This window comes from Vigna angularis, chromosome 2 (genome assembly GCF_016808095.1).
Source record: "Vigna angularis cultivar LongXiaoDou No.4 chromosome 2, ASM1680809v1, whole genome shotgun sequence".
In the NCBI taxonomy this organism is placed as follows: domain Eukaryota; kingdom Viridiplantae; phylum Streptophyta; class Magnoliopsida; order Fabales; family Fabaceae; genus Vigna; species Vigna angularis.
Genome location: NC_068971.1, coordinates 16,680,239 through 16,707,654, shown reverse-complemented (window position 1 = coordinate 16,707,654; position 27,416 = coordinate 16,680,239). Strand labels below are relative to the sequence as shown.

Genomic DNA, 27,416 nt, shown 5'->3' with positions numbered 1-27,416 from the left:
TTTACCATTTCCCAAAACAGGTTCGGTTCAGGACAGATACGTACTTTTTTGCTTATTTCATAGAGTAAAAGATGATAATTGAATGTTCAATAATGCAGGTAGTATAATTTTGGCTTGTTTGGAATGAAGTAGCACCACCCAAGTAACTATATTCTATAATGAAAAAGCTATTTTGTGCATTTAATGATTACTACAAAGACAATGATAATGCTTGGATTGTTGCTAAAATATTATCATTAGATGACTAGATAACTTATTGCATGCAAAATTGAACATCTTATTGAAGATTTAAATTTCACTGCAGAATTAAGTTTTGGAAGTGCATGGGAGCATCTGTCATCCTATTCTGATGGTAAAGCTAAGAATTGAAGTGAAGGAAGCTATTTAGGAATATTTCCATATTAGCTACTTTATACTTGTTCAGTACAGAAAGTGCATAGTATCAAATTGTCTTTAATGCTACTGCCTAGTGAATGACCACAAGCCAGAAAAGTTGTCAACTACAAGGATTTGGCTTTGAAAGGAAGGAATTAATTAATATGAAGAGCTGTAGTTGGCATATAATAACTTCAAACATTGAAAACATAGTAGAATCTCTGGTTCTTTACCTATAAAGTACGATAAGTCCACAAGTTACCTCACAGATAAAGGCATTGCATATTTGGTAAAATGGTAACACAAGACAACCATGAATTTAGGCTTTAAAACCCAATACCCTCATTTTCCATATCATCTTTATACAGGGCAATTAATTTGATTAAATCAGCATTAATTTCTCCCTCAAAAGGTGAACCAATGAACTTTTTATGAAGACAGAATAACGAACTGCTTTAGACTAAAGATAGCAGGATTAACCTAACTTATACATCCACAGAAGTCATGAATACCAAACATGAATGAAAATTGTCCCCAAAAATTGCATACAAGAAAGATTTTAAACAAAATTGAGAACAAATGCTTTACAACAGGAGCCTCCCTATGAAGTATCAAAGACAGTATTGGGTATTTAATGAGTTGATACAATGTCTCCCTTAGTTGAATGTCTGCGTCTGAATATAGTATCTTGATTTGATCTAAATGCTTGCAAATCTGCTTACAGAATTTACAATTTGATTTATGCCTCCACTATCAAGAAAGACCTCATGATGGTCATATAATTTTGCACTATAAAACCTCATCAGCTTCATCACTGTAGAATTTAGAGGGGATTGGTATTATCATCAATAAAGAGGTTTTTCGGAACCTTCAAATTTAATTGCTGAGTATCCCATTCTGCATCTTTCAACTTTTGAATGAAATCCTCAAACTTTTCTTCCAATTGCAATAGGCTGTTGGCAATTTGATCACAAATATTAACATCACTATCCCAGTTCTCACTCAGCCAGAAAGTCTGCCACACACTTCGTAATACGGAAACACTTGTGGCTCCAACCTGCAGTGTCATTATCAATGAGAAGGTACAGTAAACTTATCCCGCTAAACATTTAGAATTTCCTAAATTCCATAAGTAATTCTAAAATTCCCATCTCAAAGACACATGACAGCATTTCCCCATATTACTGTTTTGTGTTTGATTCTTCAAGTTGCTTCTACTATGTGCTTTTTCTTCATGGCATTAATACTTTTTTCCTTGTTATTTTACAACCTCACTTGTGTTGTCAAGTTATTCCTTGAGGTGGCAGCTATCTGTTTTAAATATTTATATACTCTTTGGAAATTTGGAGAAGAGCAACAAAGACAATGCAGCAAACACGCGTAATAGCCCTTGTGGGCTAGAAGTATGGACCAATGAATAGAACTACTTGTCAAAAAATTCAACTTTTTATTAATCAATGGTGATGACAAGGATCAAATTCTTAAGAATTTGGTCTTGGTGAAAGTATATAAATACTATCAACGACCAAATATCCCAAGTGGCTTAAGTTGTTGGGTGAATGATCATGTCATGAATAATAATAATAATAATAATAATAATAATAATAAAATTTATGTAAAATGAAGATTGTTTTTCAGTTAATTCTCACACGGGAATTTAAAGCATACCTTGAAAGAAACATAAAACCTCAAATCTTCTGGTTGCTGATTCACCATAAGAATATATTTCTCACTTGCATATAACTTTAGAAGTGCCTCCACCTGTTCTATTATAACATAATTATATGATTCTACTGCGCTTTATTTGAACAAAAACAGAAAATAATTATGAACCTCTTGGTTTGCTTCGTAAAATTGTGACAATAGCAGCAATAGGTCCTATACCATAAAGTGAGATCTCTCCACACCGTCCATTTTCTCCAATGGCAAGCCAAAAATTAGTTTTGGCTTCATGAACTGTGGCCAAGCTAATATATTCTCTTCTCTATTGCAATCTGTGCATCCTGAAATAAAACCATTTGGCAATTTGAACATACGTGAAGAGAAATAACTGATGCAACATAGCATTGAATTTGTCTGAATGTAACCTGGAACAGTAGAATGTAACATGTATGATTTTACCAGTATGCGAGCTCGCTTTAGATTTATCTGCAAATAGTTACACAAAAGGTAAATAACTAAACAAATCTAAGTGGATTTTCTTCCTTATTGTTTAGAGGAAACGGAAGGGATGTAGCTGTAAGATAGTCTTATGATCCTAAGTATTTGAACCTCATACCCAAAATATTTGGTACCTATCCATGTTAGAGAGAAAGAAAAACAAAAATATACATCTCTGCTGGGAAGAATAGAATCCAAATTCATTCTTTATCTTTCTGATGATTGTTTCCCTCTTGGTTTTGGACAAAGCAAGAAAAACGGGAAACAGAACGGTTATCATTAGTGATATTATAAATCAATATCTTATACAAAGTCGATACAAAAGGTCTTTCTACAAGCTCGTGCGCATAGAGATTTATATGCATTAGATTCCATATTATATTATACAGTGGATTCTTACTGTGTTAAACTGAAGAACTGAAAGTGATTCATAGCGTAGCCAAAGATGCAGAACTCGCATACTCAACCAAGTTAACGAAAGTACACCATATGATTTTACAAGGCCAGGTGTATCCTGCAAATATAAAATAAAATAATGGAACCTGTCAACTAACAGTGTCTTGGTGCCAAGAATCAAAACCCTCCTGAAAATGTATGAATTTTACCAGAATCAAAATGCCTAAAGCAAGGCCAACCAGTTGAGCAACCACTTCCCAAACTTCTTCCTGAGAAATTTTGATGAAACAATTGTGTGAGGAAAAATCTTTACGTTTTCCAAAATGTGGTACACTGACAATTGGTGAATCAAGTTACAAAACTATAGTAGAAAATAAGACTGATTTATTATTCTCAATCATAAAAAATACATTATGATACCCTCTATTTGTAATAATCTAATTCTCCTAAAAAGGGAAATAGGGAAACTAGGAAAATAAAATAAAATAAAAGATTATATAACTATTTCCTTTAATTAGGAAGATTCTAAAGATATTATCTCAAATTACAACACTCCCCCTCAAGCTGGATCATACAAGATTGTATGAACCAAGCTTGGAATAGTCAAACTCAATTGTAGAGAACGTCAATAAACCAAATTGGACAGCAATGGACAAAAGCGAACTAGCACAATGAAACTTCAACTTGGACACCAATGGACGAGGGCGAACTAGCACCATGAAACTTCAACTTGGACAGCAATGGACGAGAGAGATTTCCATAAAAAGTGGATGATGACTTGCAGCAGCAAACAGCAACAAACTACAAGAACAGATGAAGGGCCTCCAGTGGCGAACAACAACAAACTGTAGAGACGGGATTGCCATCAATAGTGGCGAACAACAAAACTTCAAGAACATGATTTCCATGAGTAACATATGGGAGGCCTTCAAAGGCTAACAGCCACAAACCTGTAGGGACTTAACTACCCTGAACAGCAACAAACCTTCAAGGACTTAACTGCCCTGAACAGCAACAAGCCTTTAGGAAACAACTGTCTTGCAGAGGCTAACACCAACAGACCTGCAGGAACTACACTACCCTGCAGCGGCTGAAACTAAAAGGCTAACAGCGACAAACCTGTAGGGACTTAACTACCCTAAACAGCAACAAACCTTCAGGGACTTAACTGCCCTGAACAGCAACAAGCCTTCAGGAAACATCTGTCTTGCAGAAGCTAACAGCAACATACCTGCAGGAACTACACTACCCTGCAACGGCTGGAACTTTCTCCTCCTCACGATTGAACAACAGAACGTGTAGGTGGAAGAACTGGTGAGAACCGATCCGTACGAGGGACAAATATGAATCCCATAACTTCGGAAGAGTCAATTCAGCGGGCAGTCTCAAAGAACAACTCTCAGTGAGCTGTTATAGCAAAGCATTGACGATGAAGAGAGCCTTTCACATTAGTGATGGTAGAAACCAAAAAACACCAAATATCGAAGACACTTTGGAGGTCCTAAGTTCTCTACTGGACTACTCCCAAATGGTGATACTTACACTGTATCACAAAAGTATGGGCTAAACTCTAGCCCAAGAAGAAAGTTCTCTGCAGGGGCTGGAAAATATTTCCCCTCACGGCAAACGACGGCTAATGCACTTCACGAGACACTCTTAATCTTGACCAAAGAAAATGCGGCAACTTATTGAGACAGCAGCAACAAACTGCAGAGGTTACAACAACTGACTGCAGCAACAGCGACATTAAAGCACCCGCCAACAAGGCTGATGAATTGTTGACTGGAACATCACAGCTACAGAAATAGACTCCCTTTCATGCCACAGGCCAACGGGGACATCACACTTGTAAGAGAGAATCACGGAATTGTAACCAGATGGTGGAGACAGGCTTGGCCACAGGTGCCGGTGCATTCGACGGCACAAGCGGCGGAGACGTCGGCAAGAAGCACCAATCAGTACTGCACAAGAAAGAGGAAGAAGAAACCCATTGGTGGTGGCAGAAAGCCCGTGAAGGGAGAGAACCCTTCTCAATGGAGAAGAAGATGATGGAAGCGGGAGAAGTAGTACTAGGAGCTGGCGCATCAGCGACATCAACAGCAGAGACGAAGCACTGTTCCTCGAGAAACAAAAAATGAATGAAGCTTGCAACGAATAGTGAGAAGCAAAGAAGACACAAATTCTGCTATGGAAGCTTGCGGCGAGTCGACCGGAAGCGACGCGGTGTGATTCTGACGCCGGGACAGCGGCGCGGGACAAACACACACGAGATCTGACGAAGAGAGGAGGCACGTGACGGCACGTGCGGAGGAGTCTGAGACGTCAACCACCAGGGTTAGGTTGCGCTTGAAGAGACAACCCAGATTTGCTGGTCACCGGTCGGAACTGCGACGGTGACCGTCAGCGGACGGTAGCCAGCGATGTACGGAGGCCGGCAGCGGACGGTGACCGGCGGCGGTGCATAACGGACTAAGCAGCGAAGGCAGTGGCCTTTCTTGGGTTCTTCGAAGAAGAGACTTTCGGTCTCTTTGATTCAACTAGCAATCAATAAGAATGCCAAAAGGAGCCAAAATTGATTGGGCATCAACATATCTAAAGCACCAGTTTCAGCTACTGGTCCGAAAGGGAATGGGTTTGAATCCCATTCTGATCATACTCAAACAAACTCTGTATTTGGTAATACTGGAAAAAAGGCCAGAATTCTAAGGCAGAACTTGACTAGGGTAATTGGAGCCCATTAAAAACACATGTTAAAGAAGAGACTTTTAGGGGGCCGCTGGCGGCCGGCAGACAGCAAAGACAGCGGAAGTGGATTAGACAGGCTCTGATACCAAGTGGAAAATAAGACTCATTTATTATTCTTAATCATAAAATATACATTCTGATACCCTCTATTTGTAATAATCTAATTCTCCTAAAAAGGGAAATAGCGAAACTAGGAAAATAAAATAAAATAAAAGATTATATATCTATTTCCTCTAATTAGGAAGATTCTAAAGATATTATCTCAAATTACAACAACTATTTAGTGAATAACATTGTATATACCAGTTCACTCTAGGTCCAACATCTTGATTTTGCTTTCTGACTCAAAGATTTGTCTAAGAATATAATAAAAGCTTTGGCAAACCTGAACTGGTATGTAACTAAGAAGAAATAAAATAAGTAATGATTTCTTTTTGTCATGAAGATTAGGTAGATTATATTAAGACTTATTACTTAAGGCATCTTGCTATTAGTAGCATAATATCAGCCTCATTAACTGCTTTTTAGTGCTTACTTCCTTAACAAAGACAAATAACACTTATATATCATTGATTAGTTTGGTGAATCAATCCCCAGCCAAGAGGCTCATTAAAGTTTTTGGATTGAGACAAGAAGAAGCTGAATATAAATTAAGAAATAAAATCAGCCTCCCACATTGCTTTAATGAAGGGAGCACCATACGGAATTTTTCTTCATGTGAGAAACATTTATGGAGGGAGAGGTCAACATTTAAATTAATACTTGAAAGCATGAGAATAACAAATACCAATGCAGTTAAAATGTGAGAGTAAAATGTGAGAGTACACCTTTGCTGCTACTTCTCCTAGATTTCCTGAAATTGCAAAGTGGTTTTGAATCACGCGAAAAGAGGGATCTTTTAGTCCTCTTGCTACAGCCTGTTTAAATATCACGCAGAAAATAACACAATCATGTATAAATTGGATATTAAGCAATCCATCTGCCAACATTTAAGTGCGGAATTACAACTGCTTTTAAATATCTATTTTAAGGTTTTATGTTAAAAAAAGAATTTGTCATAACTACTTATTTTTGATGTGGTAATCCTCTTTTAAGTAGGGCTTGGAAGTGAACATTTTGACTCTATTGCTAGGAACTTGTTTGGGAGGATGCATAGAAGAGCAAGAACAAAATGGTAGCCAATATTCATTTGGAATGTGAAGAGAAAGAAAAAAAAAGGGTATAATGAAAGGTCAAACTCTTAGTGTAAAAAAGGATAAAATGGCACGGAAACTACCACCCCTCTCCAAAAAAAATCCAGTAAAAGCCAATGTTATACGTTCTGTGCATAGCTAAATATAATTTATCTATGCTTAGAAAATGCACAACCTCGTCAGCAATCAATATATCTATTCCATTATGCCAAATAAACAAGAGATGGGTAACTTGTGTCTGTTTTCTATTCTATTCACCTTCATTCACTGATAGGTTCCTGGATAAGGAACCTAATCAAGAACTTGCTTCTTGACACAAAACGACGCAAGGTATGAATGAAACTGTGTAGTATTGACAAAAAGAATGTTTGTACAACAAGAAAATAGAGGCTTAACCCTCTCCACAGGTCAATACCTGTTTTACAATCTAATCACCAAAAGTCCCATCCCCAGACAACCCTTTCCCTATTTAAAGACTCCTCCTAAACTGAACATAACACCCCACCAGGACAGTTATCCTACCCCCTGCTTCCTAACTGTCCTAACAGACCCCTAAACCCCTCTAACAACTATATTTTATTATTGTCTTCCTTTCCTTCTAAGGCCCACATTCATATCCTATCATTACACACCGCTGCAGAACAACCTTGTCCTCAAGGTTGGAACACTGAAACTTGAGTTGGCATTGTGATATGGTCTTATCATAGGAAGGGAACCCACTCGCTACTACCTGCAACTTTAGGTCTGGAGGCTTGGGTGGTGGTCGATAGGAGAGACAGAGTTTATGGAACCATTTTCATGTCATCCTTGTTTCCTTGAAAGTGAGGAACTTCTTATTCTTCCATGTAAAAGAACGTCTCCTACCCGAATTATCCAAAGAGCCACTATTATTCAACTTGAAATCATGCCTCGTAAGATCTTTAGCCGAGACTGTGACCTTTTCCTTGGTGGAAGATTTATCCTTCCTTTTCTGGTTCACCCTTGATAACTGATGGCTAACAAAACAATTCCAATCACTGGAAGTATTTCTTGGGTCTGTATCCATGATTTTCCTCTGCTTCTCAGTGAGACCCTGGAAATTCTGGATACCCTCCTGGGCCTTCAGCGAGCCCAATTCCAAATCAATAGCCAAGCTTCTACTTCATCTATTTTCGACAAAGTCCTGGGTCCCACCAATTTTCTTTCTAACGTGGGGTCACCTTTTATTGTTACCTCCTCCTCCCCTTGGCAGTACACCATAGTTAACGGACCCCAATCAACTGTCACCTTCCCCAATTTTCCCAACCACACCACACCGAGAATCAACTCCACTCCTCCTAGCTCGAACAAGTAAAACCGTTCAACAATTTCTACATCCCCCATCTTCAATGCCACTTGCTCACAGCACCCACCGATCTTCTTCCTTTGTCCGTCCCCCAAGCTCACCAGATAAGGCTGGGTGTCCACTACCGTCAACTCCAATTCCTCCGCCACCCTTCGACTGATGAAGTTGTGGCTCGTGCCACTATCGATAAGAACCAGCACCTCTCGCCGGCCTATCCGGCCCCGTAATTTCATCGTTTTGTGAGAAGATAGCCCCCCCCCCCTAGACAGCGCCTACAACTCCATTTTAACGAGGTTCAACTCAGGTTCCACTACTCTTCCATCTTCCTCCTCCTCTTCGGCCATGATCAACATCCGCAATCCCCGCTCCGGGCACCGATGGCCTGGGCTGAAAGGCCCGCCGCACCGGAAACATCTCCCTTCCTCCCTCCTTTTCACACACTCTGAATACGGCAGGTTGTGAGTGTTCCTCTCCCTCCCGTCGTCGATCGTCCTCGCGTTGTCGCCCCCTTGGGTTGCTTCTCTCCTCACGGACCCTACACTTTTCGCAACCCCCCCTCTATTCGGCGTGTCTCGATGGGTTTCTACTCGCGTAACGGCCCCCGCCGATCGTCCCCACGAACCTTGATTCTTGGACGCCGATCCCCCTCCCGTTCTCAAGACTGTACATAATCTCTCCAAATCTCGCGCCGCCCGCATAGCCGTCATCAGGTCTGGTGGGTCGTGCGGCCTGACACGGTCGCCCACCTCCTCCAGGAGTCCCGCCATGAAGTAACCCAGAATCTGCTCCTCTGGAATCTTGGATGTCTGTCCCACCAGCGTCTCGAACTCCCAGACATAATCCTCTACCGTTTCGGGCTGCTTGATGGTTGACAGTCTCTCATAAACGGTTCCCCTCGTCCCTCCTCCGAATCTATTTCCCAGGGCTCTCTTCAATCCTTCCCAAGAATAGTTCTTGGTTTTCTCCCTCCAAAACCTAAACCAATTTCCTGCATATCCCTCCATGCTAATGAAAACCAGTTGCAACTTCTCCTCATCATCTACCTTCTGTACCTCAAAAAAATTTTCCGCCCTACTAATCCAGTTCCAGGGTTCGCCTCCTTCGAACATGGGTAGCTCCACCCATTTTCGCCAATTCGTCATGCCGTCCTGACGCCCTACTCCTCGTCTTCCTCTTTCCCTTTCCGGTCTGCCGTCGTTATCATTTACGAAGGATTCACTACCCTCCCGGCGCGGCCCGTGTGGGTCTTGTTGCGATCTCCCAACAATTTCAAAATCGCTTGGATGGCTTGGCGCATTGCCTCATAGTTCTGCCTCAATGCCCCAGTCTCATGCCGCAAGAAGACCGTATCCGCCTTTGACTCGGCCAGCGTAATCTCTACCGCCTCCAGTTGACCTTCTATCGCCAACACTCTACCCTCCATCACGTGCGTACGTCACCCTTCCGATTGGGAATCCGGCAGGTTGGACCAATTGATAGGTTCCTGGATAAGGAACCTAATCAAGAACTTGCTTCTTGACACAAAACGACGCAAGGTATGAACGAAACTGTGTAGTATTGACAAAAAGAATGTCTGTACAACAAGAAAATAGAGGCTTAACCCTCTCCACAGGTCAATACCTGTTTTACAATCTAATCACCAAAAGTCCCATCCCTAGACAACCCTTTCCCTATTTAAAGACTCCTCCTAAATTGAACATAACACCCCACCAGGACAGTTATCGTGCCCCCTGCTTCCTAATTGTCCTAACAGACCCCTAAACCCCTCTAACAACTATATTTTATTATTGTCTTCCCTTCCTTCTAAGGCCCACATTCATATCCTATCATTCACTGTCTCTCTTACCTTCTTTGCTTTTCTTCTCCTTTTGGGGATAGAATTCTATCATATTTTTATTTATTTTCCTCCTTGAACAATAAAAAAGTTAGTAGCAGGAAAATGAATTTGGATTCTCAGCTGGGTTTTTCTGTGTTGTTTCTCTACATTGATGAACACTGATTTTGATGTTTTAAAATATATTAAAAAAAAATTAAGGTACCAACATCAGTGTCTTTTAATGCTCAGCAGAGGACAGCACCAAAAACCCAGCAGAGAATCTGGACTCCATGAAAAGGATAGCCAGAAAATGATATTAATCCAAAGTTAATCATTATCCATTAGATGTTCCCTTTTAATTCCACATCTTTAAAATATTAATTAATAATAGTAGTTCTTTTAATAGAGTAAAGATGCACAATAAAGTACCTTGGTAAGATTTCCAAGAGATGCCAAAGGAAGGAAATAGCCAGGATATAGTTGGGTTGTCAGATCAAAAATGCTGCATGAGATGTCAGCAGTGTAAGATTCTCTCTCTCTAGATCCAGAGTTTATTTGCATGTTTGCATAGGAAAACAAGGCATACTACACAGACCTTCCAGCACTGCCAATGAAGTCTGCGTACATTCTCCATTGCTTGGGATCATCATCAAAAAGACTTCCAAACCTCCCACCTGGCAAAAAGAGCAACATTTAGCTAAAAATAAAAATCATATCTTTTGCTTCTTTCAGTTTACTTTGTTAATGCCATACCAATGAATAAGCGTCCAACGGCTCCAATACCATCCTTTGAGACCCATCTAAAGTTATAGAGCAAGAGCATAAAATTTACAACATACAAATTACATTGACAAATAATGGCAGCATGAAATTATATATGATACTATTGTATGCATATAAATGTTGTATTTGTCTACAAAAGCATAGGCCCTAAAATTTGAGTCACCTGATGGCAGCAGCAGAAGCAGCCGCTGTGCTTCCAGAGAAAGAGCCAACACCAACAGCCTGTGGTTAAGTAGAAATTTTGACACGTCAGATGGAAAGCACAGTCATCATTCCTTGCATTTATGTGGTAAAGAAGTAATTTTAAGGAAAAGAAAACATTGGTATGGAGAACATACAAATGCAAAATGTTAGATCCAGACGGTTTAGTATTGTTAAAAGTCTCACATCGACTAGTTATAAGACTGATTTAAAGTATATAAATTGGTGCAAACCTCACCTTACAAACTGGTTTTGGTAAGATTGAGTTAAGTTTAAAACTCACTTCTTAACAACTACTAACAAATTTCAAAGGACATAATCTCCAAACATATATCAGGAAAATTTAATCACTTTTAGAAAATGTACTGAAGTAGCAAGGACATGACAAAACCATCTCTAATGATTTTTAACATTTGACATTAAGCCTCCCTGACATGCACAACAGGGCTTTGTGTAGTGTACTAATTATCAGTTTCAATAGTACTAACAAGCCTCCCTAATAGATTTCAAAGGACATAATCTTCGAACATACATGTTAGGATCTAGGATGATAGGATAGATTGGGTTTAGGAGTTAAGGGTAAGGGGTAGCGGGTTAGAGCAACTATAAATAGAGCTCTTGTAACTCTGTAAAGGGGATCGAATATACTGTGTAAAGTCAGGCGTTTTAGCTTGTAGAGAGGGGTTATGCCCTCAGCCAGGGAGGTTATGCTCCCAATATTCTTTGTAGAGTGACAATTCTATTACTGTGAATAAGAGAACCCCTTCTTTCATCTCTTTTATCTGCATCGAGTGAGTGTGATAGTTAGGTTTCCAACCCAGGAACCTAACAATTTGGTCCGACCTACCGGATCGAAGTGGGGGTGAAGGATCAAGAAGTAATCAAGAAACTGCCGGATCCCATTTGGAGAGGGGTACCGGATTCTTGGGGAAAGGAGGATCAACGAACAGAAAAGGGAGCTAGTAGAATGGACAAAAAATATGCAAGAAATGCGGCAGGAAACTAGAGAACTCTTGCGAGTTCTTGGAGGAAGGGTGTGGACCCAGGAAAAGGGATTAGAAGGCAGTCCAGGGTCTGTAGATGAAGATCAACATTCTGTTAACGAGAATCAGAGAAGGAGAAGGGAATGCTCGGAGAAGGAACTGGATGAACACCAAAGAGACGCCCAACCTAATTGGAGAAAAAGGGTAGAACTACCCACTTTCGAAGGGTTTGATCCGTTGAGGTGGGTCTCTAAGGCAGAGACGTTCTTCGAGTTGCAAGGTGTGGCAGAGGAGGAAAAGGTGTGCCTAGCTGACATCAGTATGGAGGGGAGCGCTGGCTACTGGTTCAGAGCCTGGAAGGAGAAAGCCAAGAATCGTTCTTAGGAAGGTCTAAAGGGGGCAGTGGTGGTGCGATTTGGAGAACGGAACGAGGGTACCATCTTTGAAAGGGTGGCAGCCAGTAAGTAGTCGGGAACCGCGGAAGAATACGTCCCAGCATCGAACGTGAACGATCGTACAGTCAAAACGGTCTACCAATCATTGGTCGAGCGGTCTGAGGCCATAGAAGACCAGTCGTCTTGGGGACGAATGAGCGGAGAGGTGACACGGTCGGAGGCTGATCGCTATAACCCATGCCGATCGGGAGTTGCCGAGTGGTCCGAGGCCAATCACCCAGGCCGATCGAGAGCCGCCAAGAGTGTGGGGTCAGTCTGGAATATGCACGGTCTGCCAGGGAACCGAACGGTATTGGTCATTAAAGAACGAACGGTTGAATGCAGGGGGGAGGAGCCGAACGGCACAAAGACATGGAGAAGAGAACCGCACGGCACAAAGACATGGAGAAGAGAACCGCACGACACAAAGACATGGAGAAGAGAACCGCACGGCAGAGGACTGTTGGATCCGAACGTGAGGGAACTGCTGGAACCGAACGGTTGAGGACTGCCAGAACCGAACGGGAGAGGACGTCGGGAAGCGAACATGAGAGGACTGTCGGATCCGCACGGGAGAGGACTGCCGGACCTGAACGGAAGAGGATGGGAGGAACCGAATGGTCTTATAGCTACAGTAAAAGGCCGAACGGTTTTACACTCAAAACGGTCTCCTAGTCATTGGCCGAATGGTCTTACAATTACATTCAAAGGCCGAACGGTCTTACAGTCCAAACAGTCTCTCAGTAATTGGCCGAACGGGCTTACCATTAGAATGAAGGATGAGGAGGGAAAGGTGGATGGAAGAATCAATGCCCGGGAGAGAAGGACGGATTTTGTGAAGAGGTGGACCAGCGAACAAAAGAAGGGCCTTGCCGTTCGTGAGGCACCTGCAGAGGGGAGAGAACTTTTTGAAGCTTTGAAAGACATCGAAGACCATTTCCTCACGGCTTATAATTCTAGAAATGAGGTGACCAGAATGCTGGAAGCTAATAAAATCCAAGAAGAATGGAAGTTATTGGAGGAGGAATTGCCACCACCCAAACCTCCAGACCTGAATTGGAGGGCAGTTGCCAAAGGGTTCCATTCATATGAGTACACGATGATGAAGCGGAGCAAGGAGATCAAATCTCACGTTTCCAACCTTGAGGACAAGGTTGTTCTGAAGCGAGGTGTAATGTTAGGATCTAGGATGATAGGATAGATTGGGTTTAGGAGTTAAGGGTAAGGGATAGCGGGTCAGAGCGGCTATAAATAGAGCTCTTGTAACTCTGTAAAGGGGATCGAATATACTTTGTGTAAAGTCAGGCGTTTTAGCTTATAGAGAGGGGTTATGCCCTCAGCCAGGGAGGTTATGCTCCCATTATTCTTTGTAGAGTGACAATTCTATTACTGTGAATAAGTGAACCCCTTCTTTCATCTCTTTTATCTGCATCGAGTGAGTGTGATAGTTAGGTTTCCAACCCAGGAACCTAACAATACATCAGGAAAATTTAATCACTATTAGAAAATGTACCAAAGTAGCAAGGACATGACAAAACCATCTCTAATGATTTTTAAGATTTGACATTAAGCCTCCCTGACATGCACAACAGGGCTTTGTGTAGTGTATTAATTATCAGTTTCAACAGTAAGCATGCCAAATGCACAACAGCAGATTTGAGAAAAAAAATCAGTAGTTTGAGCAAGATTGACATGCCTTTAGAAGACTCGAAGTCACAAGGGTGTGACAGATCCATCCAGTCACATTGGTAGGAAACTGTAGTAACATGTAATGCAAGTAATCATCTGAAACTGATCCTGCATCATGACTGATAAAGTTAAGTAAGCAAATTATTTGCCTCCAACTTTGCATAATCACTGAAGCTAAAACTCCAGAAGTTTCTCTGGAAACATCCAATAAAGTGCTTAAATGTTAACCACCTGGAAAGCCTGCTGGTAGGATAAAATCTTTGATTGTGTCTGGAAGCCACAATAGTCTTTCATCAGGGGAATGGGAATCCTGAAACCTGTTTGCCCTAGTAGACCTTCCATCGTCAACAAGAAAGGTTTGCAACTGCGAATCATCACCTAATACATATCTGCTTATAAGAGGAAGAAAAGTAATAGTTGAAGCCTGATTTATAGAAGACAACCAATGTACAATTTATGTAATTGAGGAAAGGGCAAAACAATAAAAAGCACAAGAGGTTGCTAGAATATTTTCAGGAACAACCAAACACAGACCACTATTTCCTTTTTGTTCAAATTTGATGCATGCAGACATTTAGTTTTTCATTCACTTTTTCTTATGAAGTACAATGTGAATTAGCGTTCATGACTGTACACTTACAGGATGTTAGTAGTATGCTACTAACACAGAAACTTTCATGAATGTACAGTTACAGAATTTAAAAAGAAAATGAAGAACAGAACCCAAATTTTGGTAAAGTTGAGCAGAAACCTCTTCGCAGTACCATTGCTATATCTCTCCACCAAAATCACCCGCGATGAAACCTGACCTCTGAAAGAAAGAAAATAAAATAGTACTATGATAGCTTGTTGTAACAGTGAAACAGACCCTAATTCAAAAGTTTGGTTTGATAATCAAGTTAACCCGGAAAAAATTTCTCCATAATCACTTTCTTCTTGTCACAGATAACTTATCCACAATTTTTTTGACTGAAATCGGTCACTGTAAAATATTTCATCAACTTACAAAATTTCTTTTTCCCCAAGGTAATTCTTCTATTTTCCTCTCTATAACAGATAAGTTATCCACATTCCCTCGTCCTCTAGAAACTACAATATTTTTTGGGTTAAGAAAAAAGTCAATATTGTCCGCACAAAAATCTACCCTTTGAAGTTTTCTTAGCAGAACAAAACAACCAAAAAAGAAGTATCAGACCCCCCATTATCAGCATTATCTTCGAAACTGGAGCGCTCAGAAGAGCATAGAACACGAAAGCAACGGGTTCTAAGTCTTTTTATCTTCATCTTCTCCACCTTCATTGAAGAATTGAATGCACTCAAAGAGAATGAAAATTGCAAGGTGTGAGACATTGTAAGAAACAACAAACTTCGAAGCTTCCTATGTTTTAACGGTGAAACAGTAAAAAAAATCGAAGGGTTTGGTTCTTGCTTCGTCTTCTGTGTCTGGCTGAAACTAACATGATTAACACTATCTCCAAAACTGGAAGAGAAGAACGCGCCACGAATCAAGAACCAGCCACGAAGCCGAATTTAGTTTTGGGCTTAGATTATTTCGTCATGCACCGCATATTTTCTTACTGTACCCTATATTTCCTAAAATTCCAATTGTACCCTTGCTTAAATTAATAGAAAAGGAGAATGTCATATTTTTTTTTCGTCTGTTAATTATAATTTCGGATTACTCAATCTAAAATTTTAAAATATTAATTTGACATTTTGAATTATAATGTAGATCTATATTTTGAATTATACAATCAATATATGTTATACAATTTATAATATAAATTTAAAAGATAATTTAAAATATAAATAACATTTTAGATTGTATAATTTTTAATTTAAAAAATAATATGAAATGCAAATCACCTTATGAAATGCAAATTTGAAAGATAATATCGGGATGCAAGATTCTCCATGGTAACATCTCAGTTTTAGTAGGGTGTTTTGTAAGCTTCTAGCAGTTGAGTCGCGGCCTTCATGTTGTGAAACAAGGAGGAAATATTACGGTTTTTCATATCTTTAATGTAAATGCTCTCGTTCTCACAATCAAAGGTTAAAGTATTCTTTCACTTTTATTTGATTATTATTTGGTACTCTCATTTTTATATACTTGTAATTTATTTCTAGATATTTGATGTTGAATATGTTTTTTTAATACTAAATATTTGATGATATCATATTTTTACTTTATTATTTTTTATAAAAATTAATTAATTAATATTGAAATAATGAAAAAAATTACTATTGACATGGATATACAAGTATATTTATTATCCAATGAAAACGAGAATGAGACAAAAGTTAATTGGAAATGGAGAAATGTATGAATTATTACTTCTTACGTGAGTAAGAGGCAATGAAACTTGTTTTCACTCTTTACATTACTATTCCTAATTCTTGTTTTGACTCCTTACATTACTATCCTTAGGTAGAATAAAATTACTATGAATGATAACTATTTTTAAGCTCTTTAATTTTGTATTTAATCTATAGTTTCTATATGCATTGAAGGTTTCTTAACCACGGTACTGCTTAGCATTATCCAATTTATTAGAAATATACATGATATTTTTTATGAGAAATTGGTTCAATTTTAAAAGGTTTGCTTTTTAATCCAAAAAATGATTTTATGGAAACTTAGTTATGATCTGTTTCCAAAAAATATAGTACACTAGGATCAGAATGCTATTTTCTAAATAATATATCACACTATATTCTCTAATTCTAAATTTCTAGAAAACTAAAACCGGTGAAAAAGTTTTCTAAATAATGATATTTTTTGTCTTCGAAAAGATTTTGGTATACTGCCAACTTATTTACTGCTTGAATTTGATTTTTAACCTCTCCAATGGCCATTCCAATCTAATCAGTAATTTAAAGCTTTAAATTTAATATGCTACTCGGAGGAAAAAAAAAATCCTATTTGAGTTTCCAGTAGAAATCCATTAAACAAAGTTTTAAACTGCTTAAAATATAGAAACACACATACTGAAGTACTTCACTAGTGTAACTAAGTTAGCTTCTAATTCAACTCCTATGGAGCTTTCTTTGAAGCGAGTCGAATCATTGTTTGACCGGAATAAAACCCTTATTTCGAAAGAAGAACAAAAATGGACACTGCAAGAAGTGACCGGCAAACCTGATGATAGTGATCGATGAACTCCTGTTCAATGACCGGCGAACTCCGAAAGGGGGATGAGAGTGATGAACAAACGAGAGTGAAGAAGAGTGATGAAAGCACAAACGAGAGAAATTAGGGCTTGCGATGTGAATGAAAGTGATGGAAAGAAGAGTGATGGACAATTAGAGATAGCACACCTAAAAATTGTAGAGGGAAATGCAAAATAGAGAGATATTATTATTGGTTTTTCAAAATAAGTCATAATACATTATCAAAATTTTCCACCCCTCTAATGTATTATAACATCTCTCTATAACTACATCATAATACGTTTTTAACTTATTTATAAGTTTGTCACCGCATTTTATATTATAATTGGTATCCATAACTCTGTCATAATACGTTTTAAAATTATTTACAAGTTTGCCACTCACTAATTTCTAAAACTCTGTCATAATATGTCTTTTGTTTATTACAATTTTGTCATAGATCAACCTATTATAATTGATGGGTTTCATCCATTATAATAGGTCGTCATATAATTCTTTTTTTTTTCAGTGAGTGAATCATAAATAAGAAACATGATCGTTGTTGCGTCTTGGTGTTAATATTGGGAATATATATATATATATATATATATCCTTCTACGTGCACAGTTGCATTTTTATACTATTTTTGTACATTTACACGTACCATCGGAATAGTAAAATTAACTTTATGGAAAGGTTCAGATCAAATTATGTTTAATAAAAGGGTAATGATACTTTGACACCTAGAGTTTAACAAATTTTTTACACTGCCACGTGTCATGTTCTGGGTGGTCCACGTGTAAAATGAATAAAAAATAATAAATGATGTGGATATTGAATGCAGAGGGGTCTGAAGAGCGCATTTCACTTTTGCATTTGAAAATCGTATTCATAATTTTGGATTGAAAACCCTAGAGAGAGAAGCATCCACGCTAACAAGAAGAGCTCGACTGAGTTTCCACCGTCACTTGGCAAAGCTGCGTCGTTCAACGATTACTGGAGAACATTCTGCCGCTGCGCCGCCGATTAGAATGTGCTCAGCCCCAGAAAAATTACTCCCGTGAAGTAATCCCTTTCGCTCGCGTGTCTTCCCACCCTTTATCGGAAGCGCGCCGTCGTTTATCGATGAACGAAGCAGATTCTAGCGTTGTTCTATCGTTGTTCCACCATTTATTGGATATAGAAGTGATGTTCAGCCATTGATGATCACAAGTATATGGATGTACATGGCCAAGGAAGAATTCTTGTTAAAACTCAATGTGCAGAAATAAACCTGGGAGCAATGGCCAAATAAGTGGGGAGTTTAGACAAACTTTCTACACATGGGGGTCAACTGTGAAAATGGCCTTGTTTTTTAATTGAACAAACTTTTTTTAACACTTATTAGACTTATTGAATATAGAAGTGATGTTCAGCCATTGTTGATCACTAGTATATGGATGTACATGGCCAAGGAAGAATTCTCTTAAAAACTCAATGTACAGAAACAGACCTGGGAGCAAAGGCCAAATAAGTGGGGAGATCAGGCAAACTTTCTGCACACGGGAGTCAACTGTGAAAATGACCTTGTTTTTTAATTGAACAAACTTTTTTTAACACTTATTGGACTTATTGGATATAGAAGTGATGTTCAGCCATTGATGATCACAAGTATATGGATATACATGGCCAAGGAAGAATTCTTGTTAAAACTCAATGGGCAGAAACAGCCCTAAGAGCAATGGCCAAATAAGTGGGGAGTTTAGAAAAACTTTTTGCAAACGGGGGTCAACTGTGAAAATGACCTTGTTTTTTAATGGAACCAACTTCTTTTGAGACTTATTGGACTTATTGGATATAGAAGTGATGTTCAGTCATTGATGATCACAAATGTATGGATGTACATGGCCAAGGAAGAATTCTTGTTAAAATTCAATGTGCATAAACAGACCTGGTAGCAAAGTCCAAATAAGTGGGGAGTTTAGGTAAATTTTCTGCACACAAGGGTCAACTGTGAAAATGAACTTGTTTTTTAATTGAACTAACTATTTTTAAGATTTATTGGACTTATTGGATATAGAAGTGATGTTCAGTCATTGATGATCACAAGTATATGGATGTACATGGCTAAGGAAGAATTCTTGTTAAAACTCAATGTGCAGAAACAGACCTAGGAGCAAAAGCCAAATAAGTGGGGAGTTTAGGCAAACTTCTTGCACACGGGATCAACTGTGAAAATGACCTTGTTTTTTAATGGAACCAACTTTTTTTAAGACTTATTTGACTTATTAAAATTTTTAATTAATAACATTTATGATAAAATAAAAATATTAATTGTTTAAATTGAAGATAGGAATCCTTTTTACTTACAAATATATTAAATATTATCTTTATCATGTCAACAACATTAATAATGAAAATAAATTTTAAATATAAATTTATTATTTTTCAAAATCCACTCTGCCAAGCTTCAAAATATTATAATTTAATTAAACTATCAACGTGTACGCCTGAATTTATGAAGTAAACTTATGAAAAAATTAAATTTCTTTAATAAGTCCAATAAGTCTTAAAAAAAGTTGGTTCCATTAAAAAACAAGGTCATTTTCACAATTGACCCCGTGTGCAAAAAGTTTGCCTAAATTCCCCACTTATTAGGCCTTTGCTTCCAGGTATGTTTCTGCATATTGAGTTTTAACAAGAATTCTTCCTTAGCCATGTACATCCATATACTTATGATCATCAATGGCTGAACATCACTTCTATATCCAATAAATCTTACAAAAAGTTAGTTCAATTAAAAACAAGGTCATTTTCACAATTGACCCCCCATGTGCAGAAAGTTTGACTAAACTCCCCACTTATTTGGACTTTGTACCAGGTCTGTATATGCTCATTGAGTTTTAACAAGAATTCTTCCTTGGCAATGTACATCCATACATTTGTGATCATCAATGGCTGAACATCACTTCTATATCCAATAAGTCTTAAAAAAGTTGGTTCCATTAAAAACCCAGGTCATTTTCACAGTTGACCCCCGTTTGCAAAAAGTTTGCCTAAATTCCTCACTTATTTGACCATTGCTCCCAGGTCTGTTTATAAACATTGAGTTTTAACAAGAATTCTTCCTTGGCCATGTACATCAATATATTTGTGATCATCAATGGCTGGACATCACTTCTATATCCAATAAACGGTGGAACAACGCTGAAATCCGCTCCGTTCATCGATAAACGGTAGTGCACTTCCGATAAAGGGTGGGAAGACACGTGAGCGAAAGGGATTACTTCACAGGACTAATTTTTTGGGGGCTGAGCATGTTCCATGTGCTCCGGTAACCGTTGAACGGCGCAACTTTGGCAAGTGACGGTGAAAACTTCGTCGAGCTCTTCTAGTTGACGTGGGTGCTTCTCTCTCTAGGACTTTCAATCCAAAATTTTGAATACGATTTTCAAATGCAAAAGTGAAACGCGCTCTTCAGACTCCTTTGCATTCAATATCCACGTCATTTATTATTTTTTATTCATTTTACACGTGGAGCACCCAAAACATGACACGTGACGGTGTAAAAAATTTATCAAATTGTTCGTGTCAAAGTATCATTACCCTTAATAAAATTCTAAATGAGAAATATAACATTTATATATAAAGAGGATGTATTCATCTTAATTCAGGTCACAAATATAAATAAGAGATTTAACACATACATGAATTTTCACAATGATAATATATTATTGGTTTTGAAATAAGCCCTCACCAATTTATTTTTTTACCACTCCAAAATAACTGTATGTATATATAAATTTATATTATTCTCTTATTTTATCAACTTTGTATAGTAACTTTATATTAATTAATATCTACTTAATATTAGGGGTGGACAAACTGCACCACAGCTCACTACACTATGGAAGTTTATAGTTAACTATAAACCAGTTTGGGAAAACTGCATTGAACTAAAATATGGTTCAGAGTAACTGAACTGAACTATTTTTTAGTTCAGTTACACTGCAGTTCAGTTCAATAAACTGTTTTTTAATTCACAGTTTAGTTAACTATTTATTGTGCAGTTTAGTGAATAAACATTGTTCCAAATGGCACTACTCCAGACCATTTTTGTCCCCATATTAGAGCATTTAATACAAAGAAAATGGCAGAAACTATTCCAGGGAACACGATTGCAGTTTTGAGGGCAATAGTGAGTTTCAAGCTCCCTTCATAATACAAAGAAAATGGCATAAAGTATTTCATAAGTATATTGCACTTAAAATTGGTTGAGACATAATATACTAACTGATTTCAAGCTCCCTTCAAGCTAAAACATAAAGTGGAGTACAAATCCTGAAATTCACTAACTGATTTCACAGGAACTTGTAGATGAAAACATGACACAAAGTCTCGTATAACTTGTTGAGCACCTTCGGAAGCAATGTTTGAATGGAAAAGGTGTTCCAATTGGAAATCTGGCATTCGCGACGGTGCTGAACCCAGTATCGAACACGGTGTTTTCGGAGGATGGGTAGATCCGGAGTTCGAGAGTGCAGGAGAGTTTAAGGAGCTGGTGTGGAGAATCATGGAGAACGCAAGGAGGGTTAACCTCTCAGACTACTTTCCTTTGTTGAAGCCGTTTGATTTGCAGGATGTCATGGGACATGTGGCGGTTTCATATGTCAGGTTGTATGATATTTTTGACCGCATGATTCGGAAACGTGTCACGAAGAAGGATTTCTTGGATGTGTTGGCAGGGAGGAAGAAGGCAACAATGGCGGTAGAAAATCTTTGACCGTAAAAGAAAACAAATCTAGTGGAGAAAGACATATAGTTCACATAGTTAACCCTAGTTAACTACACTAAAATTATTAAAGTTCAATTTATTTAACTTAAACTATAAAATAAGTTAATTAACTTTTAGTAAAAATCATTTCAATTTTATTAAATATAATATAGTACAGTAAACTATAGTTTAGTAAATTATGCTCGCCCTACTTGATATGAATATAAATGGCGCGTGAGTTGGAAATTATAAATCATATATTTCTCGTGATTATTACCTGTCACCTCATTTATGGGCTCCTTTACATTGAGGAAAGAGACTCTGTTGACAACATTAAAAGTCAAACTTTTTTTTTTTAAATTGAAGTTGCCAAGTTTGGACCGACACCATTAATTAAATAAACTAATACTGTTCTGAAAAATGGGTGGAGATATAACTTCTACACATGGAGTTGACTGGAATATGTGATTCTCTTTTTCTACACACATCTTAGTTTATCTACAAAGGATTTAGGATAGTCCCAAATAACAGAAAAAAAAATTCTAGTTTTTCTCCAATGTAAATTTTTTAATATTTTCAGATTTTACTAATCTAGTAGGTGATAACTATGTATTAAGAAAACATCACATATTTTTAAAAATTAAAAACTAATTTTATTTTAAAATATATAAATTAAACTCAAAATAAAACAACAAAACTACAGTGTTCCCTATATAGAATTTCGCCGCCTCTTTATTATTTTGAAAATAAACGCTTAATTTGATTCAACAAACTTCAATAACCTAATTTAATAATTTAAGAAAATCATTAAAGGTTCCTAGAATTTTGAAATATAAATGTTTCAAAATATTTTGGTTTGAAGAGTTCAAGTTAACAATTCTTTAAATTTTATTAATTTCTTTTACAAATAATTGTTTTGTGTTTTAATCTATTAGATTGTGGGTTATCCCTAAAAGATATTCTAAGGTTAAAAAAAAGTAAAAATTTAACAACATAATAATAAATACTGTATTAAATATAATTAATATACAATAATTTCTTAATTTAATATTTATAGATTTTGAATTTAATGTTTTTTTAATTAGAATCCAAATGTTGATAATGATTATAATTTGATTTAAGATAATAATTCTTAACTTTAATCCTCATTTAAGATAGACTGCTTAGATCGTATTATTTGATAGACCGATTCATTAATTATTTTTCACTAAGAAGATCATTCCGTTCTAAGTTAACCGAACAGATACTACAAATTTCTAATAATAATAAAATATTTCACAATAAAAATGTAAAAATTAATTTTTAAATAGCTTTTCCAAATCTAGAATTTATTTAGGTAAGCACAGTAAAGTTAGGCTCTGGAAATCAGACCAGATCCACCGCACAGCTCGTAGCCAAACTGTAATTAATTTGTTCACTGTATAGAAACCTAAAATTTTGGTTATTTTTATATATTTTTTTAATGTCTTCGAAGTCAGAATCCGGGCTAGAAGTGATGTGTGTGCCTATGGTTTGTTTGTCGACCAGGGGGCTTTGCCCCCCAAAGACACGTGTCGTTGGTGAACATCGTAAGGTGAATAAGCCTTATGAGACGTTTTGAAGCGCAATTACCATCAAGCGACGGGTAGAATCCTTTACAAACGACTTAAATACGCGACGGGTATTGTAAGTGGCAGAATGACCTACTTTCACCACCAAACTTGGCTAGCTTCAAAACCAACCAAAATGAAAAATTTCTTGCACCAAGATTTGTACAGTAGCCTTCTGGACCTGGTAAGTTTCCCCGTGTTGAGTCAAATTAAGTCGTAGGCTCCACTTCTGGTGCCCTTCCGTCAATTCCTTTATTTCAGCCTTGCGACCATACTCCCCCCGGAACCCAAAGACTTGGACTTATTTTTGTCTGGAATCTCAAATAGATCATTTTTTTTGACGCCTTAATTGGGTCCTTGGTTTTGTAAAATTTAAGCAATTAGAGGTTTGTCGTCAAACTGGACAAACGGTCGTTTAAGTTTGGATTACGTGGCATGGTCAGTGTATTCATTAATCACACGTGGCATTAAAAACGAGTTTGAATTGTATTTTGTTATAAGAAATGGATTGCACAGAGCTGAAATTAGATTTGCCTAAGGGCAAACTAGGAAAAATAAAAAATTTAAGTGCAACCTTGCAATTGAGAAATCCAAATCAGATTGGGAAAAAAAATTGGGACTTCGTGTTAGGGTTTGTGGGAGAGAAAAATTTAATTGGATTGTCAATTTGCAGATCATTCAACTGTAAAAAGACTGAAACCACAAGCTGTTAGCAAAATGTTGAAGATGAAGTTTTGATGATGTCCAAATCAAGTCAAGACCAATCAAGATTCAAGATGTTATGAAGACTTGTATTGATATGGAAAGCTTTTGTAATACTCTTAGAAATATGTATAGGACTTAGATTAGAAAAAGAAAGTGTTTTTGTAAAATTACTGTAGCGTATTACTGTAGCAAAATACTGTAGCGTATTACTGTAGCGTATTACTGTAGCACATTACTGTAGCGCTAATCGATTAGCAGAGGCTGCTAATCGATTATTCCAGAGAAGAATGGAAAAACACAGCAAAACGGGCTAATCGATTACCCAGGGTGGTTAATCGATTAGTGCTAATCGATTAGCAGAGGCTGTTAATCGATTAGCAAAGTGACCGTTTGAAAAACTAGCCGTTTTTGAGCCGTTGGACTATCCGTTGTTTTGTCTTTTAGTGACTAATCGATTAGCAACTTAAGTTAATCGATTAACACAGTAAGAAAGGCTGAAAACGAAAAATGGAAGAGCCTTTGGATGAGTCTATAAATAGACTCTCATTTCCTCTCAAGGAAAACAACCAGAGACACATAAACTCTTCCCTTGTGCTCAAAATACTTAGAAATTCTTGAGACTTGTGTGTTCTTGTTCGGCTTGTGAAACTCTTGTCTGTGGAGCTGGTGAAGTGCTGCTACGGTGACAGAGGAAATAGCCGGTTCATCCTTGGTGTGTCTAAGGAGGTGTTCGGAAGAGAATCATCCTTCGTGAAGTATTCGGAGGAGGTGTTCATCCTTCGTGAAGTATTCGGAGGAGGTGTTCATCCTTTGTGAAGACTCAAAGGAGGTGTAGTTTCATCTCTTGTGGTATCAAGAGAGGTGGTTTCTAAACTCTTACAAATTGTATCTTTGTGATTGTAGTTTGTAATTGTTTTGTGATTAGTGAATTGTTTATCTTGTTTTGAGATAAGCGACTGGACGTAGGATTGGTAAGATCCGAACCAGGATAAAATCATCTGTGCAAATTTCTCTCAACCTTACTCTTGCTTTATTTGTCTTTATTAATTGCTAAGTAAGTTTATTTGAGTAGAAATTAAAAGGCACACGTTTGTATTAAAAACCCTCTTGGTTTGTTATTCCACGCTAACCATTCTGCTGCAGCCGCTCTGACACAAGCTTCATAAAGAATATAGAATGATCTAATTTCATTGGATTGTCAAACTCGATTATACAAACATCCAAAGGAAAAAAAAAGAGGAAAATCAAGGGTGATGTTTGTTTTACTGTTCGGCTTGGTGTTATTTAAATGTGTTATGGACGAGGAAATATGTTGGTATTGAGGTATGATATTTAAATGTGATATGAAAGAGAAATCCAAGGAGGAATGTCTTAGTGGTGGTTTCAATGTGGTGAAAGTATGAATATGGTTAGACTAAGTTGTCGTTCATCCTAACATTCTAATGGTCACCGAGTCTCAAGTAGAGAATGGTGGCGCATGTGGTGAGAATAGCAGGAGGCCTGGTCGCGTAACCTTGGGGTTCCAGCTAACGGACTAAACTCATGTGTAGTTTGCGGTTTCCAGCTACAGTGAGGGATGAAAGGCTAACCTCGTGTGGCGGCTTGAGTTTCCAACTATGGTATTCATGAGGTTTCCAGTTTACCTTTCCACGAGTGCAAGAACGTCGTAGCTACATAATTCATTCTAATGGTCACCGAGTCTCAAGTAGAGAATGGTGGCGCATGTGGTGAGAATAGCAGGAGGCCTGGTCGCGTATACCTTGGGGTTCCAGCTAACGGACTAAACTCATGTGTAGTTTGCGGTTTCCAGCTACAGTGAGGGATGAAGGGCTAACCTCGTGTGGCGGCTTGAGTTTCCAGCTATGGTATTCATGAGGTTTCTAGTTTACCTTTCCACGAGTGCAAGAACGTCGTAGCTACATAATTCATACAGTCCGGACAGTTAGAGTAAAAGTGGTCGATTATAACATGCTTGTATGATTTCTGTAGATGTATAATTGTATATGTTTGTATGAATTGTATGTTTACATAGTTAATTAAATTACACTAACTTACCCTTATTTCCTATTTTGTCTTGTTGTCCGTTCGGTCATCTTTATCATTGCAATGATCACCCTTTGGGTGTGAGTAGAAGGTGAGGAGTGTTCTCTGGAGCAGGCGCTGGCAGAAGAGGATGGTTTCCGTTACGAGTAAGACCGTTCGGTCTTGTTCGTGTTTTCGTTTTCAGTGTAGGACCGTTCGGTTGATACACTTCTTGTATGACCGATCGATATGCTCTTATGGTTTGTACCAATGTAGGTTTCTGTAAAGTTTTTAATTTATAGTTATTTTAGGATAACTGTAAGTTAGCTTTATTTCCTTTAAGTGTTTATTTTATTGTAAATGTAAGAATTCTTATTATAGCTATATTTTTAGGATGTTATATATACACTTTTAAAAATATATATATATATTCATGAGAGACGTGTTTATGGAGCGAGACTTTAATTTCCTAATTATGTTTCTAAACTTACAAATTCATGAGAGACGTATTTATTGAGCCAGACTTTAATTTCCTAATTATATTTCTAAACTTAGAAATTCACGAGAGACGTGTTTACCAAGTAAGATTTTAATTTCCTAATTATGGTTCTAAACGCACAAATTCGTGATGAACGTGTTCATTGAGCAAGACTTAATTTCTCTAATTATCTAGTCATGTATTGAGATGATAAATTCTTTATAATATAAAAATATATTGAAGTCGTACGTCAGGATAATAAATTTTGTATAAATGAATTGTACATTCTTACAGCTTTCCACTTTGAAGTTGGGACTGGAATTATAGAAAAAGAAAAAATAAAGAATGAAAAAAGAAGAAAAAAAAAATCATCATCTCAACCTTAATATACATATATTCTTATTATAAATTAATGTATTTGAATAAAGTTATTATTCATTAAATACAATTATTCTTTTACCCAAACTAATTAATTTTATCAACGTAAACTACTTTTAAAATATCCGTTTGTTTTCAAAGAATGTGATTGATAGCTGTCGTTGAAGCTATAAAATTAATACTACTTTTCAAGGCAATTTTAGTATTGTCAAGTAGTATTCAAGAAGGTAGATAGGGCTAAA

The 27,416-nt window shown here is 37.4% G+C and overlaps 1 protein-coding gene across 3 annotated transcripts; it reads right to left on the bottom strand.

Annotated features, from left to right (window-relative positions):
- Positions 1-894: 894 nt before the first annotated feature.
- On the bottom strand, positions 895-15,704 carry LOC108329519 (protein root UVB sensitive 5). Of its 3 annotated transcripts, none has more exons than XM_017563762.2 (15): positions 15,295-15,697; positions 14,851-14,910; positions 14,331-14,488; positions 14,107-14,207; positions 10,956-11,014; positions 10,763-10,809; positions 10,605-10,683; positions 10,439-10,511; positions 6,504-6,593; positions 3,141-3,200; positions 2,936-3,049; positions 2,463-2,523; positions 2,260-2,378; positions 2,044-2,136; positions 895-1,432 (listed from the first exon to the last, which is right to left on the bottom strand). In XM_017563762.2, exons 1-15 carry the CDS (start codon positions 15,447-15,449, stop codon positions 1,199-1,201), a joined length of 1,503 nt encoding a protein of 500 aa, XP_017419251.1. In that variant the 5' UTR covers positions 15,450-15,697; the 3' UTR covers positions 895-1,198. The 3 variants fall into 3 exon arrangements, 1 of the variants encoding a protein (XP_017419251.1); XR_008246968.1 differs by having other exon boundaries at positions 1,295-1,432; positions 2,044-2,141; positions 15,295-15,704; XR_008246969.1 differs by having other exon boundaries at positions 1,387-1,432; positions 2,209-2,378; positions 15,295-15,701.
- Between the last annotated feature and the right edge of the window lie 11,712 nt (positions 15,705-27,416).

Coding starts and splice junctions, on each gene's coding strand:
- LOC108329519 (XM_017563762.2), bottom strand. CDS start 15,449: ATGTCTCACACCTTGCAATTTTCATTCTCTTTGAGTGCATTCAATTCT. Junction 3,201..6,503: donor TAGGAGAAGTAGCAGCAAAG/GTGTACTCTCAC, acceptor AAAATTTCTCAG/GAAGAAGTTTGGGAAGTGGT. Junction 2,524..2,935: donor CAGTTCTTCAGTTTAACACA/GTAAGAATCCAC, acceptor AACTATTTGCAG/ATAAATCTAAAGCGAGCTCG.